Source organism: Pan paniscus, chromosome 17 (assembly GCF_029289425.2).
Source record: "Pan paniscus chromosome 17, NHGRI_mPanPan1-v2.0_pri, whole genome shotgun sequence".
Taxonomy (NCBI): Eukaryota; Metazoa; Chordata; class Mammalia; order Primates; family Hominidae; genus Pan; species Pan paniscus.
In genome coordinates this window covers 96940099-96967556 of record NC_073266.2, presented here as the reverse complement: position 1 = coordinate 96967556, position 27458 = coordinate 96940099, and the positions used below count along the sequence as shown (strand labels likewise).

The following is a 27458-nucleotide window of genomic DNA, read 5'->3' as shown; positions in this document are numbered from 1 at the left end:
GTGCCATCTTTTCTTCACTATAAAGAAGCAGCTCGAAACTTGGCGGTTCCTTTTCAAACTTGCCTGAAACATCTTCTCTGGCTGGAACTCCTGCCTATAGGATTTCAAAATGGCTTAAATTCGGGGCTGTGCTGCGGCCGCGCTTTGGATCTTTTGGTCCTGCAGGTCCAGGAGCCGGCGTGACGGGCTCGGCCCTGGGGAATTCAGGGGCGCGGCGCGAGGGAGACGCCGCCACGAGCTCGGGGTGGGGGTGGGGGGCGCAGAACCCCCAAACCGCGCTCTTGGCGCCAGAGGGTGGCTCTGCCTCGCTCAGGAAGACACGGGGCATCCTTCACTCCCAAAGAAGCCTCCCTTCCTCCCTCCCACGTGCCCTCTGCGGTCCTGACGGCCCAGCCTCGCCCGTCCCCAAATCGCCGGCCTGCGAGCCGCTTCCTCGGCGGGACCCGCGGCGGCCTCGCCTCGCGCCCTCAGCGCTGGGGCAGAGGAGACACCTATTGGCAGAAGGCGCGCTCGGAACCGGGCTGCCGGGAGCTGGGGGACGCCGTTCCCGGTCCGCGCCGCGCCCCTCCCTGGGCGCACAGACCCGGCCGACCTCGTCCTCTGGCCGGGACCCCTCCGTGCGGGCGACGGGGGCGGGGTCGGGGGGCGCGGCCCGGGCCGTGGGGGGCGCAGGGGTCCGGGGGCGGAGGCCGCGCGGGGCTTACCTTCCTCCGCTGACTTCATGGTGCCGCCGGCGCGCGGCGCGGGCCCCAAAGTTTCTCCTCTCCCGAAGACCGCAGCCGCAGGGCCAAGTGGAAACTTGGAAGGGACTGGAAAGCTGGTGCTTGGCATCCGCGCGGCGGCGGCGGGGAGTGGAGCGGCGGGCGGAGGCACAGGAGAAGCGGGCGCCCCGCGCTGCCGGGGTCGGGTCTCCGGGAAGACAGCCCTCGCCCCGGGCTCAGCGCCGCGCGCCCCGGAGGAAAGTCATCGAGGGGCGTGTGCGCGCGTGGCGGGGCCCGGCCGCGGCCCTAGGACCTGCGCGGTGGCTCCGAGCCCTGCCCGCGCCCCGGTGCCCGCGCCCTGCTGCTGGGATCTGGCGCGGCGACTCCGCCGGCGAGTTCGGAGCCTCTGAGTCTCGCTCTGACGCAGGGCCGCGCTCTGCCTCCTGCCTTTTTAAAGCTGGAAAACACCTCCCCCGCCTCCCCGCCGGCCCGTCGGCTCCCGCGCCCCCTCCCTGCCGTGACATCACGCCCCTGCTGCCCGGGCCCGCGCGGGGCCCCGGGGACGAGTCGCCGAGCGCCCGCCCCTCCCCGCGCCGCGGCAGCCGCTCGCCTGGGGGCAGGGGCGCAAGAGGCGGGGCGCGCACGGGGAGGGGGGGCGCACGGAGAGGCGGGCGCACGGGGAAGGGGGCGCACAGGGAGGGGCGCACGGGGAGGCGCACACAGGGAAGGGGGCACACGGCAGGGGGGCGCACGGGGAGGGGATGGGGGCGTAGGGGCGGGAACGGGGAATCCGGGGGCCGGGCAGGGGGGCGCTGGGGCTGGCGGGGGAAACCGGGGCGAACGGGCCAGACGGGACGCCTGAGTCCACGCGGGTGTCCGGAGGGAGCCCGACCCTGCTGGAAAAGGGGCGGGGGGCGGGGGCCGGGGGCCGGGGAGGGGTGTCGAGAAAGCCCGGCATGCTGAAGTCATTATGTAAAATCGCAGGCTTCCCCCGCTGTGGAAATTTGGAAAAGCGCTTCACTGGCAGGCCCTAGAAAGGAAATTCCCATCCCGCTAAATTACTAACAGATTGCGTGGCCGTCCCGGGACGTCGAGTTACTGTCATTTTTATTCTGTAAATATCTGCTCGACCTAGACGGCCTGTGGCAGGGGCCGGCGTGGGGAGGCCCGGGGACGCGCTCACCTGCCCTAGCCGCCCGGAGGGGGGCGTTTTATGGGCGCGACTGCGCGACTTCTGACGGGGGGGAGGCCCCCCGGCCACTCACACTTTCCTCTCTCACGTCTCCCTGCGTCTCTTCGGGCGCAGCTCAGCTGCCAACACGGCACCGCATTTTCTTGTTGGCTTTGGATGGAGGGGGTTGGAGGTTAAAGTGTCTGGTGTGTAGAAATCATAAATCGATTGCAGGACACCCTTATGTGATTTAAACTAAACCCAAAGGCTAAACTCGTGTCTGCTGCGGGGCCCAGGAGGTCCGCAGACCCCCAGGGATCACTGTGCCCCGTGGGTGCCCCCCACAAGCGCCTCCTCCCTGCCCGGGGAGGCGGTCGGGCGCTGCAGAACCCGCGAAGGTGCGCGGCCAAAGCCCGTCCATCCCGCGTCCCGAGGCCTGGCTCCATTCGGCCGCCCCGACTCAGCACAAATGGAACCCCGGCTTTTCCACCGCAGGCCTCGGCCTGGAGAGACGTGCCCGGATTAGCGGGGTGGTGGCCGCCTCGCTCCTGCGGCGTCGAGGCCATTTCCAGGGGTCTCTACCTGCGGGGGCCCCTACGGCGCCGAGCCAGGCGTGGCACGCGCCCCAGAGCACCCGGCGCCGGGAGGGGAGGAGGGGGCCGCGGGAGGACGCCCAGGCCGGTGGGCGGGGGTCGGGGGGTCAGGGGGACTCCAGCGAGGCCGCGCCCCCACGCCCCTCCCTCTCCTCTCCCCTCCCCTCCAAATCTTCCCGCCGCGAGTGTCCCCAGGCCTGGGGCCAGAATTTGGCGGGGAGAGTTTCCGTCCCCCCCTCCCCGCCCTTCTCCCCACCTCCAGGACGGGGCGGGCGGAGACTCGCCGGGAGGAGGGAATCCCGAGGCCGGGTCTGGCGGGGCGCGCCCAGCCGGTCACGTGGGAGACTGAACCCCTCGACCCCAGCCGCGGTCCTCGAACCCGGGACCGACCTGGCGAGGCTGCCCTTGGCTCCTGAGGAGCCGGGGCCGGGGCGGGGGCGGCCGGCTCTTCCTCCTCCTCCCGCCCCTCCCCTTCCTCCGCTGCCTCCTCCTCCTTCTTCAATAAGTAATTTTTTCACCCCATGCAGAAAAGCTCCCTTTTCCTGTCTGCTCTCAAAGCCCTCCTTATCCCCCCGCCCGGGTGACGGAATCCCGGGTCTGTTTCCCTCTGTTTAATGCCGTTGCCGGGCCCACGGTGGCCGCGCGCCAGGCGCAGGGAGTTCCGGAGGCGGCGGCCCAGAGCGCGGCCAGCTCGCCCGGCCTCTGCGCCCCGGCCCGGCCTCTGCGGCCACCGCGGGCCCCCGGCTCTGCTCCCCGAGCGCCCTGCGCCCCTTTCCTCTTCCTCCTGCCTCCTCGTAGGTTTGTTTATAGCCGCTACTAGGGGAGACGTTACACGGGTTTTATTTTAGGATTGGTGATGACTAACAAAGTTAAAAGGAGCTTAGGACAGAAAACAAGACTATTTTTAGATGACTGTTGTTTCTATGGATTATTGGGGGCAAATACACCCCTAGAAGCTTACCGTTTTAAAAGCCCCTTGGGGTGCCAAATCCCTTCTCCTAGAGCGCACTTGGGTGTTCATCCACCCCGTCCAATATTTTCTAGAGCCTGGGCGGTCACTGTTGCTGGGGCTTCCTGGCGTCATGTGTGAGCACCAGGGCTATGGAGACGCCATCCTGGCAGATGCGGGCGTCTCCAGCGCGGGCCGGGCCGGAGCTGCCCCGAAGCTCAACGCTCCATCCCGTCCCGTCTTCGGAGGGTGGGTGCCACCTGCCCCGCGTGGGGCTTTCCATCCTCAGGGGCGCTCGGCACACGCGGTGCCGCGTGGGGCTCCCTGGCAGGTGCGCCAGCCAGGGGCAGGTGCGCCCACCCTTTCCTCCCCCTACTGAACCGCAGGCCAGATGCCACTTCCTGCTCGGGAAAATCACTTAATACAACTGTGTTCTGTTCCTGCGAATGTTCTGTTCCTGCAGTTTTGCATTCTGGCCCACAGCGGTGGTCACTTGAGAGCTTTTCCCATCAGGGGTCTTTGAGGTTTTGACTCAACTCAGAATCCACCCCCTTCTTCCTGAGGCACCTTCCAACCAACAGGGAAGGGCCCCCACGATGTCCAGAGACTCTTGAGACCATCTGGAGAAATGGGCATTTCTTTAGCCAGGGTCTGGAGACTAGGATTAAATTAGCAAACCAGAATTATAGAAAAAGCTATTTACTTTTAAGTAAACTGAGATTTTTTTTTTAAAGTCAGTGGGAATGAACCTCACAGCCATGGTTGGAGCTGAGAAAGAAGGATTTCCCTTTAGTTATACACCCGTGTCAGCACCTTCTGACTTTCCTTCTAAAGTCTGGGGTGTTCCTGAGGACCCATACATTTGGGGTTCAGAGTTTCTATACCATGCTGTTACTTATGAAACATCTCTTTAACCACGCCCCTTCCCTGGAGCGTTGCTAAGGGCTTCATAGGTTTCCCTGTCTAAACTCTTAGCATGAACACCCACCTCATGGACTACCACCATGTCTAAAAACTCAGATCACCAATGGATCAGTCAACTTTCCTACCCTAGACGTGTGTTCAGGGCATTAGGATCAAGGCCAAACTGCTCAGCACGGCACCTGATACCCTTCAGCCCCACGTCCCCTCCCGGAGTGGCCAGGCAGGAACCTCCCCACCTAAAAGCCACTCGCAGTCATTCTCACCCACTCCAGGACTTTGGAGTCATCTCTCCCCAAGGCCATTCAGTCAATCCCCAAGTGCTTGCTGGACCCCGGTCCCCTCTCCTCCCTCTGCCCAGGATCCTGATTCTTTTTTTCTGCTCTGTCTTGCAGGCTGGAGTGCAGCGGCATGAACAGGGCTCCCTGCAGCCCCAACTTCCTGGGCCCAAGTGATCCTCATGCCTCAGCCTTCTGAGTAGCTGGGACTACAGGCACATGTCACCACACCTGGCTAATTTATTTCTAATTTTTGTTGTTGTTGAGATGAGGCCTTGCTATGTTGCTCAGGCTGGTCTTAAACTCCTGGGCAACTCTGGGACATGGTTAAAGAGATGTTTCACAAGTAACAGCATGCTGTAGAAACCCTGAACCCCAAACTTACGGATCCTCAGGAACACCCCAGACTTTAGAAGGAAAGTCAGAAGGTGCTGACACAGGTGCATAACTAAAGGGAAATCCTTCTTTCTCAGCTCCAACCATGGCTGTGAGCTTCGTTCACACTGACTTAAAAAAAAAACTCAGCTGTTTACTTAAAAGTAAATAGCTTTTTCTATAATTCTGGTTTGCTAATTTAATTCTAATCTCCAGACTCTGGCAAAATACATGCTCACTTTTTTTTTCTTTTTCTTTCTTTTCTTTCTTTTTTTTTTGAGACGGAGTCTCGCTCTGTTGCCCAGGCTGGGGTGCAATGGTGTGATCTCCACTCACTGCAACCTCCACCTCCCGGGTTCAAGTGATTCTCCTGCCTCAGCCTCCCAAGTAGCTGGGATTACAGGTGTGCGCCACCACACCTGGCTAATTTTTGTACTTTTAGTAGAGACGGGGTTTCACCATGTTGGTCAGGCTGGTCTTGAGCTTCTGACCTCTTGATCCGCCCACCTAAGCCTCCCAAAGTGCTGGGATTACTGGCGTGAGCCACCACGCCCAGCGGATAAGTGCTCATTTCTTGAACTCCTGAGCTCAAAAGATCCTTGTGCCTCAGCCTTCTAAAGTGCTGGGATTACAGTCATGAGCCACTGCACCCAGTCCTGAGGGCCTCTTTGACAACTCTCTGCTTGCCTCCTCCGAAGGCCCTAGTGTGGTGGTTAAAAGAGAGGCCTCTGGCCTCAAACCGCCTGAGTTTGTTTGATGGCCTAGAACATGGCCCATCCTGGAGGACATTACTTGTGCGCTTGAGAAGAACGTGTATTCTGCTGTCGTTGGGTGGAGTGTGCCAGCTGTAGATATCTGGTAGGTCTAATTGGTTTATACTGTTGTTCAGGCCTTCTGTTGCCTTGTTATCTGCCTGGTTGTTGTATCCATTATTGAAAGTGGAGTATCGAAGTCCCCATTCTCTGTTGTAGAACTGCTTCTCCCCTCATTCTGTGAGTTTTTGCTTCATAGATTTTGGAGCTCTCTTATTAGCTGCACATATGTTTATCATTGTTGTATCTTTCTCACAGATTAGTGCTTTTATCATTACGAAACATTCCTCTTTAATAAAACCTTTTTTAAAAAGCCTATTTTGTCTAACATTAGCAGCCACTCCAGCTTTCCTGAAGTCGCTGTTGGTGTGTCGTCTTTTCCCATCGTTGTAGTCTATGTGTGTGGCTTTGAGTAGAAAGCATGTCTCCTCTAGACGGCATAAAGTTGGGTCATGTTTTCTTAATTCAGTCTGACAGCCTTTGCTTTCTGATTGGTTGTTAAATCCACTCACATTTAATGTTATTATTGAACTTTACTTTTCATTTCTATTCCACTTTACTTTTCATTTTCTATTTTTCTTATGTCTTCCCCTCATTTATTTCTTTATTGACTTCTTTGCATTAAGTGAATTATTTTCTACTGTAGCTTTTAAACTTTTTTTGTTACTGTTTTAGTGATTGCTCTAGTATGTACCATATACATTTCGACTCCAGTGACACACAAAAACACTATCCCTATGTAGCTAGCTCCATTCCCTTCCCGCTTTTATACATTCTACATTGTAAACAGTAATGTTACAAACCTAAGAATACGTTGTGATAACCATTATTTTACCATCTGTAGTTACTTCTTTAGTCCAACGTAGCTTTGTTCTCATTCACTTTGTATTGTTATTAGCAATACACTACACATATATTACATTTCTATAAGTTATAGGCCCAACATTATGTTTTATATACATTATTTTATACAATCACTTTTCACACCAGTTATAAAAAGAGAAAAATATGTATTCGTACTGTCTTATGAAATTACATAATTACCTTAAGAGGCACTCTGTTTTTTTCATGTGATTTCAAATTACTGTCTAAAGTTTCTTGCTCACTGCCTGAAGAACTTCCTTTAGTATTTTTTGTAAGGTGGGTCAGCTGGCAACAAACTCTCAGTTTGTCGGAAAAAGTCTTTATTTCACCTTCATTCTTGAAAGAAAGCTCTGCTGAGTATAGGATTTGGGATTGACGGGTTTCCTTCCTCCCTCCCTGCCTCCCTCTGCCTCCCCCTCCTTTCCCCTCCCCTCTCCTCCTCTCTCCTTTCCTTTGGCTGTTATCCCACTGCCTCAGGCTCACATCGTTGCTGCTTAGAAGTCACTTGTTAGCCTTATTGGGGTTCCCTTGTAAGTGATACATTATTTTATTATTTTGGCTTTTGAGATTTTCTCCTTCTTATTGACTTTCAGCATTTTTACTCATAATGTGTTGGTCTGTGGGCCTCTCTAGGCTTGCCCCAGTTGGAGTTCATTGAGATTCCTGGTTTTGTAGGTTATTTTTTAAAACTAATCTGCGATATTTTCAACCATTATTTCTTTTAATATTTTTTCATCCCTTTTTTCCTCTTTCCTTTCCTTCTAGTGAACCCCTTGTGTGGGCTGGTGCCCTGGAGGGCGTCCCTGGTGCCCCTCAGCTCTCCGAGGCTCCCCTTGGTCTCCTTCATTCTATCTGCTCTCTGTTCGGGGCTTGCATACTCTCTACTGATGTATCTTCAAGTTCACTTTCTTTCTTCTGCCAGTTCAAATCGATTGTTGAGCCCCAATAGTGAATGGTTCACTTCAGTGACTGCGCCTTCCAACTCCTGAATTTCCACTGGTTATTTTTTATACATTCTATCAACAGCCTCTACGTGATGTGACATTGTCGTCCTGCTTTCTTTAATCAAGATTTACTTTAGTTCTCTGAGCATATAAGGGATATTTTGGCCTTTTCCCATTAAATCCAATATCTGGTCATTCCCCAGGCAGTTTCTGTTGTCTGCTTTTTAAAAAATTTAAATGTGGGGGTCATAGTCTTGTGTTTCTTTGCATGCCTCCTATTTTGTTGGAAACTGGGCATTTTAGACAATGTATTATAGCAGCTCTGGATACTGGTCCCCCTGTGTGGGGCTTGTTATTTGCTTATTTACTTGTCTAGTGACTTCTGAGATGACTGCAGTGAAGCTATTCCACACACTGCCCCCTCCGCCAGCAGAGTTATGCCTCTGGCTTGCTCCTTAGGGAGAGGAGTCTTACCTGTGCCCAGAGTCACCCTGGAATGCAGGATTTTGAGAGATAGAGATCTCTTCCTCTCTTTCCCTGACCATACCCAGCTGTTAAATTCCACGGCTGCCATTGGATTGCTCTATTGTTTTTAACAATATCTGGGGGCATAAATTACTCTACAAACTACTCCAATTAAATAGTGCCTTCTTTGAAGCAAGAGTTTCTGATGTCCATGTGTGATATTTGTTTTGACCCCTGGAGGCCCCTCACAGCTATCACATTCCTAAATCTAGGCTAAATCTTCATTAAATCCATGAATGTCCCAAATGCCATTGATGACAACCTCCATGTTCTCGAGGGGACCCTAAGCTTTCACCTTCTCCCATGTTCTGCTGAAAATGAAGTCGGTTCTTTTGGGAGGAGATTAGAAGCTATCTCTTTTACTTACTGCTTCTCACTCCAGGCAAAATCTCTGAGCCAATGCTTTGGAGCTGGGGATGGGGACAGTGCCGAGCCTCAGTGTGAGTGACGCCTCCACCTCCAGGAGTTGAGTGCCGACGGGGGCAGCATCCTGAGACCCCACTGGCCTCCCCTGGCCTGGAATCACTGCCCTGTCAGCGGGGGCAAGGGTAGTCGCACCCTATCTTCTCAGTGAGCCACACCCAAGGCCCAGCCTCCCACCCATGAGTGTGGGGACCGGGAAGAAGGGAGCCCCCACCCCTCCACCAGACTCCCCAGGACCTAGCAGCCCCAGCAACAGGCAGATGGGGCAGGATGAGAAACACCGACATCCTGCCCTCCCAGAGTCACTCTCCCCCACCCACCTGTGTCCTCAGCTGCAGCAGACCTGCTGCTGGAGTGGCAGGGGGAGGGGAGGAGGGGGTGGCTTTGGTTCAAATACCAAATACATTCACCTTTCCTAGTAAAGATGGTTTTTTAAAAAATCAGGTCTTTTTCAATAGATGTGTCTTCACTTGCTGCGTGTCCTTAGGACCATTTCCAGAGACTGTCAATGGCTGGGGGTTTTTAACTTGACCAGTTTCCCGGGGACGGGTTCACAGAGCACGTCAGCTCTCGTGTGAGAAGGCGCTTGCCCACAGCCCAAGTTTGGATTCCAGTCCCCGGTACACCTACGGGAACCAATAGTAACGGCCTTCACCTCTCAGGGTAGATCAATGAGAGGCACCTGCTAATGGCTCAAGATAGCTTAATCATTATTTCAGAACAATGCTGTTGTGAATTGAACTGCGTCCTCCAAAACGATTCATTGAAGTCCCCTGGTCTCTGGGAATGAGACCTAATTTGGTAAGTGACATCTCTACAGTTGTATCTAGTTAAGATGGTGTCAATTAAGGGGACCCCAATGATGACTGGTGCCCTCACAGGAGGAGAAGACAGACAAAGGGAATGTGGTAAGCCGACAGAGGCAGAGACTGGAATGATGGCCCACGAGCCAAGGAGCACCTGGGGCTACCACGAGCTGGAAGAGGAAGGGAAGGGACCTCCGTGGCCGGTTCCAGAGGGCACTTGGCCATGCTGACCCTCAACTGTGCCTTCTGGCCTCCAGAACTGAGGACATGTTTCTGCCATTCAAGCCACCCACTTTGTGGTCATTTGTGATGGCAGCCCCAGGAAACCAACCCAAAGGGCAGTGGTTTTCTTTTTTCTTTCTTTTTTTTTTTTTTTTGAGACGGAGTCTCGCTCTGTTGCCCAGGTTGGAGTGCAATGGCACAGTCTCGGCTACTGCAACCTCTGCCTTCCTGGTTCAAGCAGTTCTCCTGCCTTAGCCTCCTGAGTAGCTGAGATTACAGGTGCCCACCATTGCACCTGGCTAATTGTTGTATTTTCAGTAGAGACGGGGTTTCACCATGTTGGTCAGACTGGTCTCGATCTCCTGACCTCGTGATCCACCTGCCTTGGCCTCCCAAAGTGCTGGGATTACAGGCATGAGCCACCGCGCCTGGACGCGCAGTGTTTTTCATTCCTTCCAGGATACCACACCTGTCACAGTGCGCTGTGGCCTTTCCTACAATGCATGTCCCCTCTCAGGTGGCCTGGCAGCACCCACAGCCTCCACTAAGACGCTCCCTTCCAGGCCAGTGCCCTGACATGGCCCCATGCTCCTACTGGACAGAGCACTCCCTGTGGGATGAGCTTTGCTCGAGGACCTCCACTGCCTGAACTCCAGGGGGGTCACGGGAATGTCCCCACTCCCGCCATAGCCCACGCAGGGGCAGAGCCCACCCGAGGCCAGGGAGGTGCGCCTGCTGCCCCACAGCCGCAGGGAATGGCGTTCTCTTCCTCTGAAGCTGGGGCCTGAAGAGCACCCTCCTGGGGAAGATGTGGACCCCGGGGCTGCCATGGAGACAGGGACTCCAGAGGCCGATTCCATGCCCTGCTTGAGCCCCTGAGTCTAGTGGGACCTGAGAGCCTCCCCTGGGGTCTTCACCTTGGTGAGGAAGCAACTTCCCTTTTCTGCTCAATCGAGTTTAATGTGGATTCTGTCACTTGCACCTGAAGGAGGCCTAGTTCACAGGAAGGCCACGGCTGAACAGGGTCCTCGCTTCCTCCACGGGGGTGGGGCCGCAGGGACACAGGCAGATGAAACAGCAACTCTAGCCAGAGGGAAGCTCCCGGTGAGGAGGCCGGGCAAGCCCGGCACAGCTGCTGCAGCCATCTGGGCCTCACACACCACACTAGGCAAAAAAAATGTCCCCTTTAAACCTCGATTTCTCTTAGAAAGCACAAACAGGGCTGAGCTGACACTCCACTGGTGTGCACGGGGGCGGGGAAAGGATGCCACATGTGTGTCTCAGGGAGACATGACCCCTTCCCTGGCCCTCGAGTGCCAGGGGCCCGGGTCAGCCTGAGGCCAATAAGGACAGCTTCACGGAGATGCAATGGTCCTGCACAGCTGCGTCTTAAGAAGTCAGGAATGTGTGCAAAGCCCAGGGCAGAGGCGCTCTGTGCTTCGGAGCCTCTTCTCTGTTCTGCACTTCGCAGGACAAGCACACCAACCCCGGGTGTGTGCCCCTCTCACAGTGCCGGAGGGCTGAGGAAGGAGGGCCCAGAGCCGCGTCCTGATCCCACAGGCCTGCTCTTTTTGCTAACGCTGGTTGAGAGGTAAATAAATCACATTTTTAGTTTCTGGCAAGAGTTTGGGTTTGTCCCTGTGAACTCACAATTGTTTTCCTCTTGCAAAATAATAATAGTTTTCAAATGGCAATATTCCAACATTTTTCTTTAAACTACTTGGTTTACCCAAATCTGTTTACCCAAATCTGTTTAATTAGGCAGTAACACAAGGCAAGTCATCTCTGCCCCGGCCTTGGGCAGTGAGGCTGTGCTTTCTATTTTCCTTTGTGATGCTCAGCGACTCTCCTTCTGATGCGTGTGCAGAGCATTCCTGACTGTGCGGCGATGAGGCAGGCCCTGGCGGTGTGGCCGGCCCCGGCGGTGTGGCCGGTCCTGGCAGTGTGGCCGGTCCTGGCAGTGTGGCCTCAGGCTCCAGTCCGGGATTCCCATCACCTGCTTGAGGGAACGGAACCTGCCCTAGACAAAGCGTGGGGCTGGGCCACGGCCTGGGCGAAGCGTGGGGCTGGGCCACAGCCTGGGTTCACTGAGCTTCCCAAACTGTTTTTAAAGTGTTTTGGTTCAATAAAGCTCTAAACAAGTTTTGCCAGGCATTTTTTCCATTAAGTTTTGAACCGGAGTGAGTTTCAAGTGAAGCTTAATCCTGCAATTCTGGCTCATTACACTTCACTCATCGAGATGCCGGGCTGGGGCCCTCTGGTGCCGGAGAAGATGGGCGCTCTTTATAAACCGGCCGGGGCCTTGCTTTTTCTGCGAGACAGGAAGTGGCATCTGCCAAAGTGCGAGGGCACATGAACCCTCAACACCGAGGTGGCCACTGCAGGCCGGGAGCAAGGGTGGGGGTGGGGCCGCGGGTCAATGCCCGGCAGAGCTGCCCAGCACCTGCACCTGAGGCTCGGCTGGCTCTGTCCCGCTCGGACAGTCCCTTTGGGGTTTAATTGTGGTAAAATAGCCATAACATAAAATTTACCATCTTAGCCATTTTGTAAAGTGCATTCACGTTGTGCAAACATCGCCACCATCCATCTCCAGAGCTTTCTCATCTTCCCAAACTGAAGCTCTGCCCGTGAAACACGGACTTTCCTCCCTCCCAGCCCTGGCTGCCACCTGCTGTCTGTCTCCACGGATCTGACAACTCTGGGGCCCCCAGTGAGTGGACTGGCATGGGGCTTGTCCTCCTGCGCCTGCCGTCTTCAGCTCGGCATGACATCCTCCAGGTACATCTGCAGTGTGGCCCGTGTCTGAATTCCTTCCTTGTTAAGGCTGAGTCACATCCCTGTGGATGGGTTGGGCCCCACTGTGGGTCCCTCCTCTGTCCACGGATACTCGAGTGGTCTTCCCCTTTGGCTGCTGTGAGCACCGGTGGTGGGCAGGCAGCTCTTCCAGCTCTCTGCTTTCTGTTCTCTCCAATGGCATGGTGACTGTGTGTGTAGCTTCCTGGGGGCTGTGGTCTTTCTGGTGCTCTCCCACACGCCCCTTCTTGGTGGATGGAGCCTGGGGTCCCTGCAGGTGGCCCCGCTGGGTCCCCAGGGTGCCTCAGGGACAAGGAGTATGTCTCTCCCTCTCTCCCCCTCTCTCTCCTCCTCTCTCCTTGTGTCTCTCCTGTCTCTCTCTCTCTCTCCCCATCTCTCTCCTGTCTCTGTCCCTCTCTCTCTCCCCCCAGCAGGTGTGGTGTCTGGTCACCGCTGAGGGACCTCCCTCACCACTCCTGTGTTCTCAGGTTTTCAGTCCTCATAGGAGGCTGGGGCAGAGGGGAGCAGGGTGCCCCCATCTTTGCCATGGGTCTGGCCTAGGCCTGGAGAGTGGGCCTGCCAGGGGGCTGCAGGTCAGGGTGTTCCCTCCTAGGCGGTGTGACTGTCACAGGGCTGCAGAGGTGTGCAGCTGAGTGACCAGCCAGCCTGGACACCTGGGAGCAACACACCTGCAGGTCCCCCGGTGCATGATCTGGGTGGCCGTGAGCTCTGGGCAACCTGCAGTGGGGCGGGCACCTCCTTGTCACTGCTGCCACGCAGTGCTCCTGAGAACTCGTGTGGGGCTGGAGCTGCAGGCTCTGGGAAGGGCTGCAGGGGATGGCCTGTCTTCGTGAGTCCACACTGAGGGGCGCGTTTCAGAACCCACGGGTGGCCTGTGGACTGGGGCAGGGTCCGGGGAGGGCCTGGAAGAGCCGAGGCAACCGAGCCGGGCCCCAGAGGAGAGGCTGCAGCCCCACGGGTGCAGGTGGGCATGACCCAGGATCAGGATGCCCAGACCAGCCCAGGATGGGCTTTTCCAACACGGACCGTGCTTAGGGTTCCGCATTTCAGGTTCCCTGTGCCCCAGCCCTGCAAGGTCTCCCAGCCCGCACAGCCAGGGAGGCTGGCTTTGGTCCCCAGGCCCCACAGCTCACCTGCTGCCGGCACCTCCCTGCTCAACTGGCCCCATGAGTCAGTGTCAGGGCTGCTGCGGTTCCCTAAGTGCACAACCCCACGGTTCTTAGCCAGGCTGTACTGTTAGCCACGTCTCTGCTGGTTCCCTGGCACAGTTGCCCCCTGCACACCCCCTGCCCTGGCTGGGCCCCCTGCACAGTCCCCACAATGGGTCTAGGCTCCCGGTCCTCAGGTCACTGAGAGCTGAGAGCCGAGCGATGACGGCGCAGCCCAGGGCCTGATTCTCTCCCGGCCCACACCGCTCTCCTCTTACTGCAAGAATTTTCGCAGGGGCCGTGGCTGGCATCAGTCCACGTGGTTCCTAGAAACAGGCAGAGCCAGAGACAGCCAGTGCCCCTGGTGAGGGGACCGTAGCTGTGACGTCCCCGTACTGGCACCCTGCTCCTGTCCTATGGACCCAGTTCTCTCTCGTTCTCTCGTCATAGACAGTCACTCCCACCTGGATGGCCCCAGCTGCAAAAGCCGAGGCTCAGGTCAAGAGGACACAGGGCAGTGGGACAGGAGAAGGGTGGACAGGAGCAGGGTGGGGTGGCCGGGGAGCCTGGTGCATCCTGGCGGGTCAGCAGGAGAGGAGCAGGGTGAGGTGGCCCGGAAGCCTGGCGCATCCTGGACTGGGCACTCACAGCCCCTGACCACCGGCCCTGCAGGGTCCGCACGAGCATCTGTGCCTGGGAGTCAGCATCAACATGTGGCCCAGGACCCTGGTTAACACACACTGTCTGCATGGGGCTCCCCATTGCCTATGGAAGTGAAGGGGGCAGTCCCAGAGCCCAGAGGTTGTGCATGGACGCCCGAGCTATTTTGGGGAGAACTTGGGAGCTCTCGTAGACTCTCCTCCTCTGGCGGAGTGCTTCCTGTGATCGTGCTGGACGCACAGTGTGGGCACGGGAACAAACCTTCATTTAGAATGGGCAGCATTTTCTCCCCAGCACCTACAGACAGTGAATTTTAGGTTTACAACTTCTGAGGGACTACAACTGGACCCATTACAGACAAACCGAAATGCAGACAATTAAAAGTGTCCCTGAGGGCAGAGGGCGCCTGCAATGGAAGCTGGTGGTGCAGCTCCTTCTCCTCACCCGAGCTCTCCTGCACAGCCTGGCCCGGGTCAGCTGCAGGTGGGAGAGGAGGGGCACACTCGGGACTGCCCTCGTTTTGCTCGTCTCTTCCTGGGCCCATGGGTGAGGTCAGGAGTCATCCTGCCAGGCCTCACTGCAGCAGGATGCCCCAAGGAAGGAACAGGGTCTACAGGGCTGCGGGTTGCTCTGCACGGGGCTGGCAATGCAGCCTCTGAGGAAAGGTCTCCTCAAGGAAATCAGTGAGAATCATGACATCCCATTACTCCAGAGCAAGAGCCCTGCTGGCTTCCCGCCTTCAAACACAGCCGTGTTTGATCCCAGGGAGAAACTGAGGCAAGCTGTGAGAGGGCCTCTCAGGACAGGAAGAAGGTCTGAGGCTGACTGCTGCTGGGCTTTGCGGTGACAGGGGAACTGGCCACGGCAGACGGTGCCCCTCAGCTGTCCCACACAGTATCCCAGGCAACCCAATGACACCAACAAGTGCTGGGAGCCCAATTTTAAAACGGAGACTTCACCTAAGAATCCAGATTTCTGACTTGCAGCGACGCCTGATCTCAGGGCCTCCCTCTCTTCCTTAACGAGGGGCGAATATTCCAAAGGCCACGTTGTGTCTTTTCCAGGACATGGTCTGTTAGAATCCAAACGATGTCTGTGCTAACCCATCTTTCTAGATCCGGACCCCAACACTTCTGTTCGCATCTTGGGTCACAGCCAGGGCGACGTCCACCCCCAGCGCCGACGAGCTCAGCGCCTGGAGACTTCTGGTCCCAGAACTCTCAGGACCCAGGTGGAGGTGGGGCTGGAGGATTTTTGGATTCCCTTCTAGGCCCACAGGTGCAGGACAATCCATTTTGGAAAATCCTGTCATTAGCAGTAAGCATTTAGGACTCGGCAGAACTGGCAGGAGGACCCCCTTCCTCCTGGGCTTCTGCTTGGCCGTGGTCCCAAGGCCCACCATAGGGGCCTACTGGCACCTGGGACGGGCGCTGGGAGTTCTGGCTGCCCTGCAGCCCTCCGCGGGGGACACAATTCCCATCCAGACACAAGTAATGCCTCCTCTGTACAAGTGCCCGTGGGACGGTTGGAAACTCTTCAGCTAGAGCAAACTGGCCTTCCTGGGGACACCGTTTCAGGGATTGCTTGTTGGCGCTCAACAGGACACCATATTCAGAGGAATCCCCAAGCCATCCGCTTCTCTAACCCCCAAAATCCGAGCCAGAGCTGGGATGTCCGCCCTGGTGGCCTCGCAGGTGCCATTTCGTGGCTTCTGGCTCCCCCTTCTGGAACCGCCTGAAATGACACCCATCTGCAGTGGCAGGACCTGCAGCCCAGCAAGGTGGGCCTGGCGTCCCCTCTATGGCCCAGGACATATGTGCTGGGGAAGCGGGGTGGGTGGGGGACAGTTTGCTGTGCGAGCTCCGTGGTTTCTGCATGATTTCTGCAACTAACCTGGAAGTCTCCAGGATAAGGCATCTTTGTAAAGAGACACACAGGCCTGAGGGTGGTGCCCACAGGCCGAGTCTGGCCCTGTGCAGTGGACTGGGGGGCTGGGGGTGCTGCTGCTGAGTGGGACCAAGGGGTTTGCTCAGCTGTGCCGGGGGGGCCCTTGGAGGTGCTGACCCCAGCGGAGTCCCCGACCCTAGGGAGGGTGCATCTGGGCCTGCCCACGACCATCACAGAAGGGAGGTAAGGCCAGCTTGTTTGGTCCACTGTCGGGGTCTTGCGACCAGTTTGTCTGCTGGGCCCTCACAGGAGAAGAAGGCACTGGTGGTGGCCATCGGGGGTACAGACTTATGGGCTCCAGGAACGCAGTGCGGCCCTCAAGGCCTGGCCATCACTGAACTGGAATCGGATGAGACTATGGAAAGCAGTAGCGAATCCTCGCCTGCCTGCCGCCCCTGCTGAGCGGCTGGCACTCTGATCTCATCACCCCAGAGCACCAGGCCCCAGTCTCGGGTCTGAGCACGAGCTGCTCTGATGACAGGCTTTGCTTGTATCTTCCCGGTCTCGGCTTCAACCTCCCCTTTCCAAGGAGTCTCCTGAGGCTGCGGGCCCTGCTGGTTCTTCCGCAGCACGCACCTTCCTGTGACCAGCTATTCCGGGCCGCGGACAGGACCGTGAGGGTCACGCCTCTACATGTAAACCTAGAAACACGGGGCCAGCGCGGCACTGGACGCTGCCCATGACACGCAGAAGCGAGGAATGGGCTCCTGCTCATGCAGCACCGCCGACTCCACACATGCAGAATGCTCTCCCCAGGCTGGGCGCCCTCCTGAAGGCCTCTGGGGCTGTACGGCCGGCTCAGAATTTCTAGGGCTGACACAGGTCCAGAACCTAAAAAGCGATGAGGTTACGCCGCAAGCAGGTGGAAACACAGCCTCTCCACTCCTCGCCTGACCTGAGCTGGCTCCTGAACTAGAGTTGGAACTAGATCTAATGCCGATCTAATGACCCTTTAGTGGGCTATTATTTTCCTTAGCAGAAAATCCGTGTCACAGACCCTGTTCTGATTGCCTTGCTGCATGCCCGTCGTCTGCTGGCAACGCCCTGTGCATCTCATTTAACCCTCACAGCAGCAGCCCCCGCAGGGGGTGATTTTCGTTTACGGAGGAAAAGACCCCTTCCTCCTCCAGTCTCTACCTGCCCTTAATACATCTCGATTTCTTGAGACAAATCTTCAACTGTCTCCCAATCAGGATCCAACTGATCGAAAGCTGGTCGTTTCTGTATCTGAAAGCTGTACTGCAGTGTTATTCCCAAAGGCTCAGGGGTTCAGCTTTTCTGAGGTTATCTACAATGTTATTATTCTATTAATCAGTTTCACAGGTGGGTGGTTTACTTTTAAAGGTGCACGGGGCAGCAGCCTCTGATTTGCCCTTGGCCTCCATCCCCGAGGCCTGAGTGTGTGACCCCATCTCCTGAGCTGCTGGCTGTGGACTTAAGATACCGTCCCAATGCCCCTAACGCAAACTGCTGCGGCAGAAGCGATAAAGACAGGTGAAATCCAAGTCAGCCCCAGCCAGGACGTGACTTCCAGGCGACACCAACTCGGTGCACAGAAGGGAAACTCCCAGGCAGCCTCCGGCAGCGACCAGACACGCCCAGATCACCGAGCGGACGCCAGCGACACCTTGTGGGAACGCAGGAAATCGCGCCCTCGCAGGGCCGGGCCCGTCTGGAAAGTCAGGATGCTCCAGCGCCGACAGATGACGGCCGAGGAATTCCATTCAAAAGGCGCTGATGCGGTATCGGGAAGAAAGGCAGCTTTATTGCTCTCTGTGCCTATTTTCTCCTCTGAAAAGCTGCGGGGGACGGCGGGGGGGTGCTGGGCAGTCCCTCCGCTGGTTGGTGAAACGCCTTTGGAACCCCACGCACACAGCTCGGCCAGCATTTCAGGTGACGGGGCCCACCTTGATGGGAAACGACGCGGAAGAAAATGAACAGGTGAAACTCCTGGCGGAGGCTGCCGCCTGCGTGGAAAATACGGAGAAACTCTCCTTTGAGACAAGAGGCCTGGCGTTTGACCAACTTCTGCTGAGGCCTCCAAGAACAGGCATGGCTGCAGACGACGGCACAACACACCGGTTTCGAGGAACACCCCAGGCACAGGACACAACTGAGAAAACCAACTCCTGGCCCCAAAGACCTTCCCAGCTTCCCAGAAGCGAGGGGTCTGGTTGGGCGACACCATGAATGCAGCGGGGCAGCCGCACAGGCTTTCATCCACCTCAATCGGTGCGTGTTTCCAGCCAAATAAAATAGGAAACCCATGACCAGGCAAGTGGGCCATCTTAGGGGATGTGAGTTTTACAGGACAGCTGATCTCTATATATAGAAATGGTGTTCGAGTGTGATTTTGCAAATAGAAAAAGGATGGGAAGGACACGCGTGCTAGCAGCAAAGTCTCTGGGCAATGATTTACATTGGTGGCCGCGATGGAATTGCGTTCGGAAACGCCAATGTTTACGCAACTTGCCTTTAGAGTGTGTGAGAAGAGCTCTTTATGTGAGAACTCAGTAACTTGACTGTTTTTACTGAAAAGCGAAATGCAAGTATAAAGCGAGGGTGTCTTCAGCAAAGGGCAGGCTGTGGGGCAGGCCGTCTGTCTGAGCGGGAGCTGCAGCTGATGTGGACACGGGCCTCCGTGGAGCCTCAATTTTATTACATTTGAGTAGGAATGACTTTGTGTTATAACATCAAAGAAAGAATTTGAATGTTAGGGAACTGCAGAAATTAAACTTTCAGTCTAATTCTCAGAATGCCAGAGTAAGATGAACCCTTTACAGTAATAGTGAAATAATTCGGGCTCATTTTCAGTAGAAACTCAAGCTGCTTCAATATGGAAATACAATTTTGACAATACAAAAAAAGAAAGAAAAGCAGGGGTGAGGCCCCACACTTAAGAGGAAGAGGCTGTCGCAGCATCTGTGCCCTGGGCTTGCCTAGCAGGGGTGACATCCCTGCACTGAGAGGGAGAGGCCGTCCCAGCATCTGTGCCCCGGGCTTGCCTGGCAGGGGTGACGTTCCCGCACTGAGAGGGAGGGGCCATCCCGGCATCTGTGCCCTGGGCTTGCCTAGCATGGGTGAAGCCTCACACTGAGAGGGAGAGGCCGTCCCGGCATCTGTGCCCTGGGCTTGCCTGGCAGGGGTGACGTCCCTGCACTGAGAGGGAGAGAGGCTGTCTCAGCATCTGTGCCCTGGGCTTGCCTGGCAGGGGTGAAGCCTCGCACTGAGAGGGAGAAGCCATCCTGGCATCTGTGCCCTGGGCTTGCCTGGCAGGGGTGACGTCCCTGCACTGAGAGGGAGAGGCTGTCTCAGCATCTGTGCCCTGGGCTCGCCTGGCGTACCCTCCCTTTCTCGTGGTGCTTGCTTGGTAGCAATGGCAAACCCTGCGTTCACTGGCAAGGGCATAAGGTACTGGGAAGGGCAGAAGGTGCTGGGGCCAGCCCGCTGGGGGTGCACAGCCCCTTAGGAGGCCAGCTTGCAGTAGCTGGGAGGAGAGAGCTTGCGCCTCAGGTACTTGAGGACATACAGCGGGAGGCAGCTGACCACGGTGATCGCCGACACTTTCCACAGGAAGGTCACAGTGGTGATAAAGGCAACATCTGTTGGCAGGAAACAGAGAAAAAGGTAAGAGCTGACCAAGAAGCCCTGGGCCCTCATGGCCACAGCCACAGACCTGGCCAGGCCACCAGACGGTCTAAGCTTGCCACGGAAACATCACTGTGCATTTACAGGGGCCCAGCTCCAAATCTCAGGTTTTCTTTTTTTTTTTTTTTGAGACGGAGTCTCGCTTTGTCACCCAGGCTGGAGTGCAGTGGCTCGACCTCAGCTCACTGCAAGCTCCGCCTCCCGGGTTCATGCCATTCTCCTGCCTCAGCCTCTCCGAGTAGCTGGGACTACAGGCGCCCGCCACCACGCCTGGCTAATTTTTTGTATTTTTTAGTAGAGACGGGGTTTCACCGTGGTGTCGAACTCCTGACCTCGTGATCCGCCCGCCTCGGCCTCCCAAAGTGCTGGGATTACAAGCGTGAGCCACCGCGCCCGGCCTCAGGTTTTCTTGACTGCAGAATTGTTTGACCTGCATACCGGGCATAATTCATTCTTCTTTTAATGGAAAAAACAAAACCAAAGCATTATAGATTGCAGGCCGGGCGCAGTGGCTCATGCCTATAATCCCCGCACTTTTGGGAGGCCAAGGCAGACGGATCACTTGAAGTCAGGAGTTCGAGACCATCCTGGCCAACATAGGAAAACCTCATCTCTACAAAAAAGACAACAAAACATTAGCCGGGCGTGGTGGTGGACACCTGTAATCCCAGCTACCGGGGAGGTGGAGACAGGAGAATTGCTTGAACCCGGGAGGTGGAGGGTGCAGTGAGCTCAGATCATGCCACTGCACTCCAGCCTGGGGACAGAGTGAGACTCCATCTCAAAAAAAAAAAAAAAAAAAAGGTAGGCCTGCCATGGTGGCTCACGCCTGTAATCCCAGCACTTTGCGAGGCTGAGGTGGGTGGATCACCTGAGGTCAGGAGTTTGAGACCAGCCTGGCCAACATGGGGAAAGCTTGTCTCTACTAAAAATACAAAAATTATCCTGGTGTGGTGGCAGGCACCTGTAATCCCAGATACTCAGGAGGCTGAGGCAGGAGAATCACTTGAACTCAGGAGGCAGAGGTTGCAGTGAGCCAAGATTGTGCCACTGCACTTCAGCCTGGGTAACAAGAGTGAGACTTTGTCTCAAAAAAAAAAAAAAAAAAAATGTTGCAGATGACTAATGTCACCAAACACCACTGAATGGGTGGACAACGCTCTGTGGCAGAATTTGTGAAGGCACTGAAGTACTAGTTGTGGTGCTTAGGGAAGAGACACCAGCTCACCTAACCTGTGGGATGTGTTTGGACGATCTAGGCTAGCCATTTTTTTGTTTTGTTTTGTGTGTGTGTGTGTGTGTGTGTGTGTGTGTGTGTGTGTGTGTTTCTAAGGTAGAGCTGACTTTATGAGGGGCTGGGGGCAACAGAGGGCAGCTGGCAGTTCCATCTGCAACACAAATACTCAGACCGGTCTGCTCTTAGACGCTCTGAGCCCGGCCCACCCAGAGAATGTTCTCGCCTGTCACCCTCCCAGCATCTCCACAGAAGAACCATCTACTCACCAGGACCAAGCTGTACTGCTAATGACTAGCTACTTGAATTCTGCATGAAAAGAGGCAGATGAGAAACTGGAGATTTACATACTTCGAATCTACATATAGTGGAAATCCCTTTAGACTGTTGCCGGATGGGATAAAAAGATCTATGGAGCAGAGTTAGAGGCCTTTGTAAAATAAATGACACAGGGAAGCGCTGGATCTCTGTATGAAGGGGAATTCCTAAGTTTGTGTGTACTCATTTTCTGAAGACCCTGGAAGTGTTTTCCAGCAGCTCAGCCCCTACAACTGAAAAGGCAAATATGTTTTAGGGGCTCATGCAATCCTCAGCAGATGGCAGGATGCCCAGCCCCTTCCCCTCATTCAGGGCCACCAAGCCCCTGAACAGGCAAGCCAACAGCACTCAGCCCACGACTAGCCGAGCAAGCACATGGCCACCAGTTTACGTGACATCAGAGAGTTCGTGAGGAACACTGAATTAGAGGAAGGTTTGTTTTTCTTATTAGTTAAGTATCTTTATCAATATTGTTTGGCTAAATTTCTACACTTTTGAAAGAAATGATAACTTTACCTACCTAAGAAAGCTCCAAAAGACACTCTGCCTATACCTGTTCCAAAACAGTAATAAAGAAAATAAAGGACAGATTAAAGGAGATACCAGGATATTTCAAGGGGTTAGCAAAAGAATAAGAAATACATTAAAAAGCAATAAAATGGCAGTGCAAGCTGCGTTTTCAATGTGGTTTTAACATCTCATTTCCCTGCCTGATACCATACAACTGTTTAAACATCACTGAAACCCAATAGCTAAGGGCTCCTGTGTCTGAGAAGCACACACCTTGGCATTCCCCTAGGAGACAGAGACCTATCCAGGTCTGAGAGGAGCTCACCACAGAAGGCGCACACACTGGAGGGCTGGCCATGTTCTGCAGGTGTGAAAGGAGCTCTGCACATTCATTCACATGTATGTAAGCGTGTTACTACTGATCTTCAGACCCGCCCCTAATGGGAAGTGATACCGTCTCCAGTTTGCAGACGCAAAAGCTGAGGCTCAAAGTCGTGGTGAGTCCTGCCCACGCCCGTGATGCATGTCTTTGTCATTTTGTGAGCTCACTGTGGCACTGAGTGTGTTCATGTGTCCTTGAGTGTGTTAATTCATGATCTTACAGGAAAATATTCTAAGAGCCAATTTTCAAAAGAAAAATAACTAGCACATTATAACTTGAAAATAACCATTTCTTATGAGCCACGGGTATTTTCTGAGAGTTCTTTTATGTAAGAACAGGAACATTTCACATTTTCCTACGTACAGCTTCACCACTGCATGGACACTCAGGCACTGAGACGAGGACAAGTGCACACGCGGCTGTGTTCACCTCCCGCAGGTCTGAGTCCCAACTGCTCCCGAGTGGCTGTGCTGCTCATGTCAGGGGACCAGCCAGCCAGTGACCGACGGCGCTCAGCCCCTCCTGTCAGGGGACCGGCCAGCCAGTGACCGACGGGGCTCAGCGCCTCCTGTCAGGGGACCGGCCAGCCAGTGACCGACGGGGCTCAGCGCCTCCTGTCAGGGGACCGGCCAGCCAGTGACCGACGGGGCTCAGCGCCTCCTGTCAGGGGACCGGCCAGCCAGTGACCGACGGGGCTCAGCGCCTCCTGTCAGGGGACCGGCCAGCCAGTGACCGACGGGGCTCAGCGCCTCCTGTCAGGGGACCGGCCAGCCAGTGACCGACGGGGCTCAGCGCCTCCTGTCAGGGGACCGGCCAGCCAGTGACCGACGGGGCTCAGCGCCTCCTGTCAGGGGACCGGCCAGCCAGTGACCGACGGGGCTTAGCGCCTTCATCCATGGTGCAGGGACAGTAAGAGCAGGCACTTTCTGATATGGGTTTTACCATGATCCACAACTTAACACAACGTATTCAGAAGCAACAATAAGAAAATACTTCAAAATCATGAATAGAGAACGATTCAAAAAACAATTCCAAGGCAACTTACCAAAATATTCATTGAGAAAAGCGAGTGAGGACACATAGCAGCCTAAGCTGAGGAACTCGGCCACCACCATCAGCCAGTGCCACGTGCGGACGGTCAGCGCCACCATCAGCAGCTCGGTCAGGATCAGTGCGGTGAAGGAGATGGCCACCACGTGGACGAACTCAGACTCGAAGAGCACCAGGGCCCCATACATGAGGATGCCGCCTGAAAAACAGCAGGAGCTTTTTCCATGCACACGAGCAGGGTGTAAGCCAGCTAGAGGAAACAGCCTTGAACCAGCAACATCACTCAAGACCCTTAAAAATAGGGGATAGGCCAGGCGCAGCAGCTCATGTCTGTCTTCCCAGCACTTTGGGAGGCTGAGGCGGGTGGATCACCAGGTCGGGAGATCCAGACCAGCCTGGCCAACATGCTGAAACCCCATCTCTACTAAAGATACAAAAAATTAGCCAGGCGTGGTGGCGCGCGCCTGTAATCCCAGCAACTCAGGAGGCTGAGGCAGAAGAATCATTTGAACCCAGGAGACGGAGGTTGCAGTGAACTGAGACCACACCACTGCACTCCAGCCTGGGTGACAGAGCGAGACTCCGTCTAAAAAAAAAGGCGGATAATGGCCATGCCCATGCTTCATGCTGATGAACAAGTCACTTAAGCTCTGGATTATGGACAAAGTAAGATGGGATCCTAGCTAGATCAGTTAGAAATGGCAAATCGAGGCAGACAAACTTTTTAATCTCTGGATGCGAAGCCACACCTCTACTTCAATTAGTGTAAATAATTATGTGTTGCATGTAATTAATATATCTGATCTGTTAGTTATACTTGCAACAATCTCCCATTTATCTGAACACTAAACAAAGGGCAGCTAATGGCTTCTCCTTACATAACTCAGATTTCTCAAAGTCTTTTTATCACTCTATGAAAGAAAGCCATTGTGCAGGGTATACAATGTGGTAAGTGCTTGTTAAAATCTTTCTGGATTAACATTTAATTAAAAACTAAGTCAGTTTTTAGGTGGCATGCATCAGTTAAAAAAAAAAAAGGACCCATGTTGCTGGAATATTGATTTACAAGATAAACAGAAGGGAGTATTTAACTGCTGATGTCATTTTAAGCTGTTGGAATTTAATCTGCAAGTAAAAACAATATTGCTAACAAAAAGACCAAAATAAAAAAATCTTTAGTCCAGTAAACTAAGGATCTCGTCTTACCTTGGTAAATACTGATTAAAACCCAGATGAGGAAGGTTTTGAAGGACAAGGATCTTCCCTAGGGAAACAGTGGAAGAGCGTCGTTAGTGCGCAGAACCACCTGCTTGACTCACGCCTTCCAGGAGTGAGCTACGGGTCACTTCTGAAAGACCCAGGTCCACAAGCCCCATCCATGCCACCCCAGCCACCTGGTCTACCAGCATTTCGGGCGCCTTTTCCTGACACCCGAATCCTGAAGTAGCTGCCTGGGTCCCACACGTGTCCACTGGTGCCTGAGGTTAGACGTTCATGTTGTCTTCTGTTTGACCTGCCGTCTTGTTGGCTCTAGTAAGCCAGGAGTGATGTATACAAGCAAACATTTCAGTGAACCAGGGGGAAAGGCTCTTGGCAATAAAAACATTTTCCCTTATTTCTTGTCAACAAATACTTCTATATTTACTGTTTGGTTTTTTCAGATCAAAAGATACAGAACGTAACAGTTCTTCAGTAAGGATGGCACATCTCAACTGAAGTAAAAAGTTATCCCTTAAACCCTCGCTGGAGAACATGTCACATACATAACCCCATGGAATGGGTCCTTGCGCCAGGCTCTTCACTCTGCGAAGTTGAAGGCAGGTGACGAGGTGGCAGGAGGCAGGTGACGAGGGGGCAGGAGGCAGGGGACGAGGGGGCAGGAGGCAGGGGAGCTCTGGCCCACGGGGTTACTTGTCCCACCGCATCCCTGAAGATTAATTTAGAGTCCAAGAAGAGAGGCTGAGTCATTAACAATCGCCCTGACTTGGTGCTAAAGAGCTGTCGAAAGTGACGCGTGTTGAGAGGCCCTGTCTTTATGTGAGGCCTTCGTTTGACACCTTCGCATCTATTTTCTCAGTTGCACAGAGCAGACGTCGTTTCCATTTACAGACGAGGAAACTCGAGAAGTTCCGTGATTTCCTCAGGTTCTTGCTGGAGGCTGGTGGCGCTAAGAAGTGTAGTCTGCTGATCAGAGCCCAAAGTCCTGCCCTGATTTAGGGCTTCCCCACCCACGGGGGAGATTCTCCTAAGGACAGGAAGTGGTTTAAAGAGCCGCAGAGGAAAGACAAACCCTCACGGAAGCTCAGGGGACACAGAAGACAGCAGGGAAGACGGAGGATGGTGACAGGCTGTGCTCAGGGCCCGTCTGAACCTGCACCTGCCTGAGTCTGCTGAAGACCTTTAGACACAGGCATGAACCATCACAGAACAGAGGCGCGGATGCTGGAAATGCGGCTATATTCCTGCAGGAGGCCACCAGTGGCAGATTTATGAATTATAATTCTAGTTGTAGTTTAATTATAAAAGACAAGTGTGGTGACATATGTTAAGTGTTTTCCTAGGTTGCAAGAGTCAGTGTGTGAAGATGCTGACGGAGCTTGAGCCCTCACACGTGAATATGAAAAGGAAGATTCAAATTCACTGTGACGAAGAAGCACTACTGTTTTTTTTTTTTTTTTTTTTTTTTTTTTTTTTTTTAAGACGGAGTCTTGCTCTTTCGCCAGGCTGGAGTGCAATGGCGCGATCTTGGCTCACTGCAACTTCTGCCTCCCAGGTTCAAGCAATTCTCCTGCCTCAGCCTCCCAAGTAGCTGGGACTATAGGCGCCTGCCACCATGCCCAGATAATTTTTGCATTTTTAGTAGAGAGGGGGTTTCACCATGTTGGCCAGGATGGTCTTGATCTCTTGACCTCATGATCCGCCCACCTCGGCCTCCCAAAGTGCTGGGATTACAGGCGTGAGCCACCGCACCCAGCCAAGCACCACTGATTTTTAAAAAGCAGAAAACTTTGAAGTTAAACCATTTATATACTCCAAATAAGTTCTCTTGGTACGTATTTCCCGAGGACATTTCTCTCCCTGGATAATGGTAGGTGTTTGGTCTTTGGTCACGAAATTCATCTGTAATTAAGTATGTGGCTCATTTTATTCAAAAACTGTAAAAGGAAATTTAATTATTTTGACATAAGAAAGAAAAGGCTTATTCTGTGGCCTGATTTGCTGAAATGTATTCAGTTTTATTCATGTGGGTCAATGATTGGTGTCTATGTGGAAGACGAAGTGGTGTCTGTGCTGCCTCTCTTTAGGAGCTGCCAACAGGGAGCACCTCAGACCTGCACCTGTGGGGTGTTCCATATCGAAGCAGATGATATTATAGATTAATAAAAGCAAACACAACAGAATGGGTACAAAAAACATCAACAAAATAGATAATTTGAGAAAAATATCCGTACACCTCCTATTAATGGCTCCCAGACTGTAGCTCTGAGAACAAAATCCTGTTATATTTGATGGTACAGACACGTTACTCATAGAAGCAATTCATTCACTATGGGTTTCATGTTACGGAAGAAGCCACTCTTCCTGGGTCAGGTGCCTCTTCACTTGGTTTAGGAAGAGATGAAGATGTCTGTCACTCTGACTGATGTCCCTGTATGTGTGGAATGCCTGGAGTGGAGTCCTGCCTAGCACACGCCTTTCTTCTGCGTTCTTGGGCTCAGGACTTAATCTCTGTGCCTCAGTTCCCTCCTCTGTGAAATAGAAGTAATAGTGGCATGTGGCTCACGTGCATGAAATAAAATGAGCCATGAAATAAAATATGCACAATGCCAGCAGCATAGTAAATATTCACTGAATGCTACTATTATATTTACCATTAAATATTACGGATTCAGAAAGTATATTTCTATCATACCAAAAATTGTAAAAAATAAAATCAAGCAAATTTTTAAAATTTATTTTCATTTTTTTGAGATGGAGTCTTGCTCTGTTGCCCAGGCTGGAGTGCAGTGGCACGATCTCAGCTCACTGCAACCTCCGCCTCCCAGGTTCAAGCGATTCTCCTGCCTCAGCCTCCCGAGTAGCTGGGATTACAGGTGTGCACCACCACACCCGGCTAATTTTTGTACTTTTAGTAGAGACGGGCTTTTGCCATGTTGGCCAGG

General features: G+C 54.1%; 2 protein-coding genes across 9 annotated transcripts in view; both read right to left on the bottom strand.

Moving 5' to 3' along the window:
• NFATC1 (nuclear factor of activated T cells 1) overlaps positions 1 to 1126 on the bottom strand; it is a 136346-nt gene extending 135220 nt beyond the window's left edge. For 4 of the 5 annotated variants that reach the window (XM_034943402.3, XM_057300454.1, XM_057300455.1 and 1 more), the window contains exon 1: positions 705 to 1126. In XM_034943402.3, coding sequence (XP_034799293.2) covers positions 705 to 831 — 127 coding nt within the window. In that variant the 5' untranslated portion in view covers positions 832 to 1126. The remainder of the gene's footprint in view (positions 1 to 704) is intronic. The other variant, XM_034943408.3, reaches the window with a different exon arrangement.
• A 17508-nt stretch (positions 1127 to 18634) lies between these two features.
• Positions 18635 to 27458, bottom strand: part of ATP9B (ATPase phospholipid transporting 9B (putative)) — a 322333-nt gene continuing 313509 nt past the window's right edge. For 2 of the 4 annotated variants that reach the window (XM_008952694.5, XM_055102568.2), the window contains 4 exons: positions 24502 to 24559; positions 23291 to 23494; positions 21874 to 21906; positions 18635 to 19755 (listed from right to left, as the gene is read on the bottom strand). In XM_008952694.5, the coding sequence (XP_008950942.2) occupies positions 19619 to 19755; positions 21874 to 21906; positions 23291 to 23494; positions 24502 to 24559 (432 nt within the window). In that variant the 3' untranslated portion in view covers positions 18635 to 19618. Of the gene's footprint in view, positions 19756 to 21873; positions 21907 to 23290; positions 23495 to 24501; positions 24560 to 27458 lie in introns of those variants that run through there. The other 2 variants (XM_003827309.6, XM_063597385.1) reach the window with 2 other exon arrangements.